The following is a 2,439-nucleotide window of genomic DNA, read 5'->3' on the forward strand; positions in this document are numbered from 1 at the left end:
CTACAGTTACAGAAAGAAATGAAAAGGGACCTGTTAGTGACCACATACATCGAATTATGCACAACACAAACTAAAGGCAATCATCAATTTTGTCCCCTTCTGATTCTTTTGCAGGCAGTGTTGTAAACTGGAAAAGAGGAATTATTTTCAAAGTACTTGTTCTTTTAAACAAGGAGTGCATTTCTAGCCCCGTCTTTGGTCTCAACGTAAACATGAACCATTTTGTAACCAAATGGGAAAAAAATGACCGAACGTTAGGCATGTTTTAAGTAAGGTTACCATATACAGTACAAATCAAGCGTTCAATTTTCATTATTTCGCGTATAAAATGTTTCCGCCAATATTGAGATCAGCAGCCACCAAGAAAGGTAATTTCTAATACTGCAAATATGAAAATCTGGTGGAACAGTTGGATCAGACCTGCCTAATTTAAACTCAGTTGGAATGTAGTCATTTTAAATACACAGTCTACATTAATTTAACTCGTGGTTTCCTATCTAAACCGCCTCAAATTGCACATTGCTGAAACTGAATAAACAAACAATCCTACGGTATTTGACAAAATGCAGACAAAAATGGGGACTTGAATAAAAATACCTGGGCTTCTTTTGAGAATTATTTACAACGCAAATGTGTGTAAAATGTTAACTTACAGTCTGTTCGAAGGGATTTGTTAGTGTATTAGAGGGTTTGAAGAGGGCCCCTGGTTTTGATGTGTGAAGTAGTCAGAAAGTCCTCCAGAAAGTCCTGTGGAGAAACTTGGCAAAGAAGGTCTTAGAGATTCACAGGGGAGAGTTGAAGGCGCCTGTGGAGACGTGGACGACGCTGTCCTAGCCGTCATTGAAGTGCTGCTTTGAGAAGTCATTGAAGGATGAGGAACATGGGGGAAAAAGTAACTTGTCTGTCCTGCCAAAAGGTTTACCGAGCAGGGGTTTAACGAATACGTGCCGGAGCATGGAACAGACAAACCGCACGGCACCGAGGCAGCCAAGGCGGCTGCAGCCGTTAGGTGGTGGGTGGCATAAGGAATTTCTCCGTTCACAAGTCTATCTACACTTAAGCCATTTGAAGTTGGAAAGGAGTGGTTGTTTGCCAGAGAGTTCTGAGTTAACACCGAGCTGTAGGACATCGGGTGGCTGGGATAAGGTGAGGTGGTTCCATTATAACTCAAGGTACTGCTGGCTCGGGGGTGATGGAGGGACAGGAATGGCGAGACCGGCCAGTATAAGGAACCTGCCCTGTCCATGAATGTCAGGCCGGTGGAGGTGAGGCGCGCTCCCCGCTTGAAAGCTAACTTGGCCCGAGAGGTGGTGGATCTCCGGCGGAGCTTGCCCGTGGTGCCGCCTATAAAGACATCGTCGCTCGATGGGTCCAGCATCCAGTAATTGCCCTTCCCAGGGTCGTCGTAATGCCTCGGCACCTTGACGAAGCACTTGTTCAGGCTGAGGTTGTGTCGGATGGAGTTCTGCCAGCCCTGCTTGTTCTCCCGGTAATACGGGAAGTTCTTCATGATGAACTCGTAGATGCCGTTGAGGGTGAGCCGCTTCTCGGGGCTCTGACGGATGGCCATCATGATCAGGGCGTTGTAGCTGAACGGGGGCTTCTCGTACTTGCCGTTCTTCTTCTCGCCCTCCTTGCCGGCGTCTGCCTCCTTGCCGTCGGCCTTCTTCTCCTCGGGCTTGTCCTTGTCGTCCGAGCCGACTGGATCCGCCGAGCTGCTCTCGCTTTTGCCGCCGGCGTTCTCCGGCTTGGTGTCGAGAGCTGGCAAGCATGGCTTGTCATCGTGCTCGGGGCCAGCGCGCTGGCGGCTGTCACTCTGCACCGCTTCGGGCACCAGGCTGTTTATGCTGAACGAAGACTTGGGGATCATCTTCACTTCTTTCTTATCTCCCATGTCCAACATCACACACACACACACACGGGGGATTTTTTTCCCGAAAAAAAAATCCCGAGAAAAAAAAATATAATAATAATAAAAAAAAATAAATTGTGATCGCCGCAGCACAGTTGGACCGCAAATCGCACAAACGTTGGCAACTCCGTGTAGTAAAAAAAAAGAGCCACTACTTCATGTTCTTAAGAAGAGGTCGCTCGGAGCCAGGCAGCTCCGCGCCCATGGAGCCCGGCCCCTGGCTGCCCAATCACAGCCGCCGGCGCGCCTGCGCGTCGCCCCGGGCCGCAGCCAATCAGCGCCGCGCCCTCTCTCCGCCTCCTCCTCCTCCTCCTCCTGCTGGCGGAACACTACAGCGCCAGGGCGTGGAAAGAGGTCAAAGCCGCGTCACCGCCACCCCACGGCAGCAACCCCCCCCCTTCCAACCCCCACCGTCCCAAGCAGCACCCTCCAACCCTCACCCTCCCCCAACACTTCACACGCAAACCTCCACTTCCCATTCCACTCCGCACTCACTCCCTACCTCACCTCCCCCCACCCCCACCCAA

The 2,439-nt window shown here is 50.9% G+C and overlaps 1 protein-coding gene across 1 annotated transcript; it reads right to left on the reverse strand.

The window, feature by feature from the left end:
- Positions 1-673: 673 nt before the first annotated feature.
- foxg1a (forkhead box G1a) lies at positions 674-1,903 on the reverse strand. The gene has a single exon (XM_020525198.2). It carries the CDS (start codon positions 1,901-1,903, stop codon positions 674-676), a length of 1,230 nt encoding a protein of 409 aa, XP_020380787.1.
- Between the last annotated feature and the right edge of the window lie 536 nt (positions 1,904-2,439).

Source organism: Rhincodon typus, chromosome 8 (genome assembly GCF_021869965.1).
Source record: "Rhincodon typus isolate 14 chromosome 8, sRhiTyp1.1, whole genome shotgun sequence".
Classification (NCBI taxonomy): Eukaryota; Metazoa; Chordata; class Chondrichthyes; order Orectolobiformes; family Rhincodontidae; genus Rhincodon; species Rhincodon typus.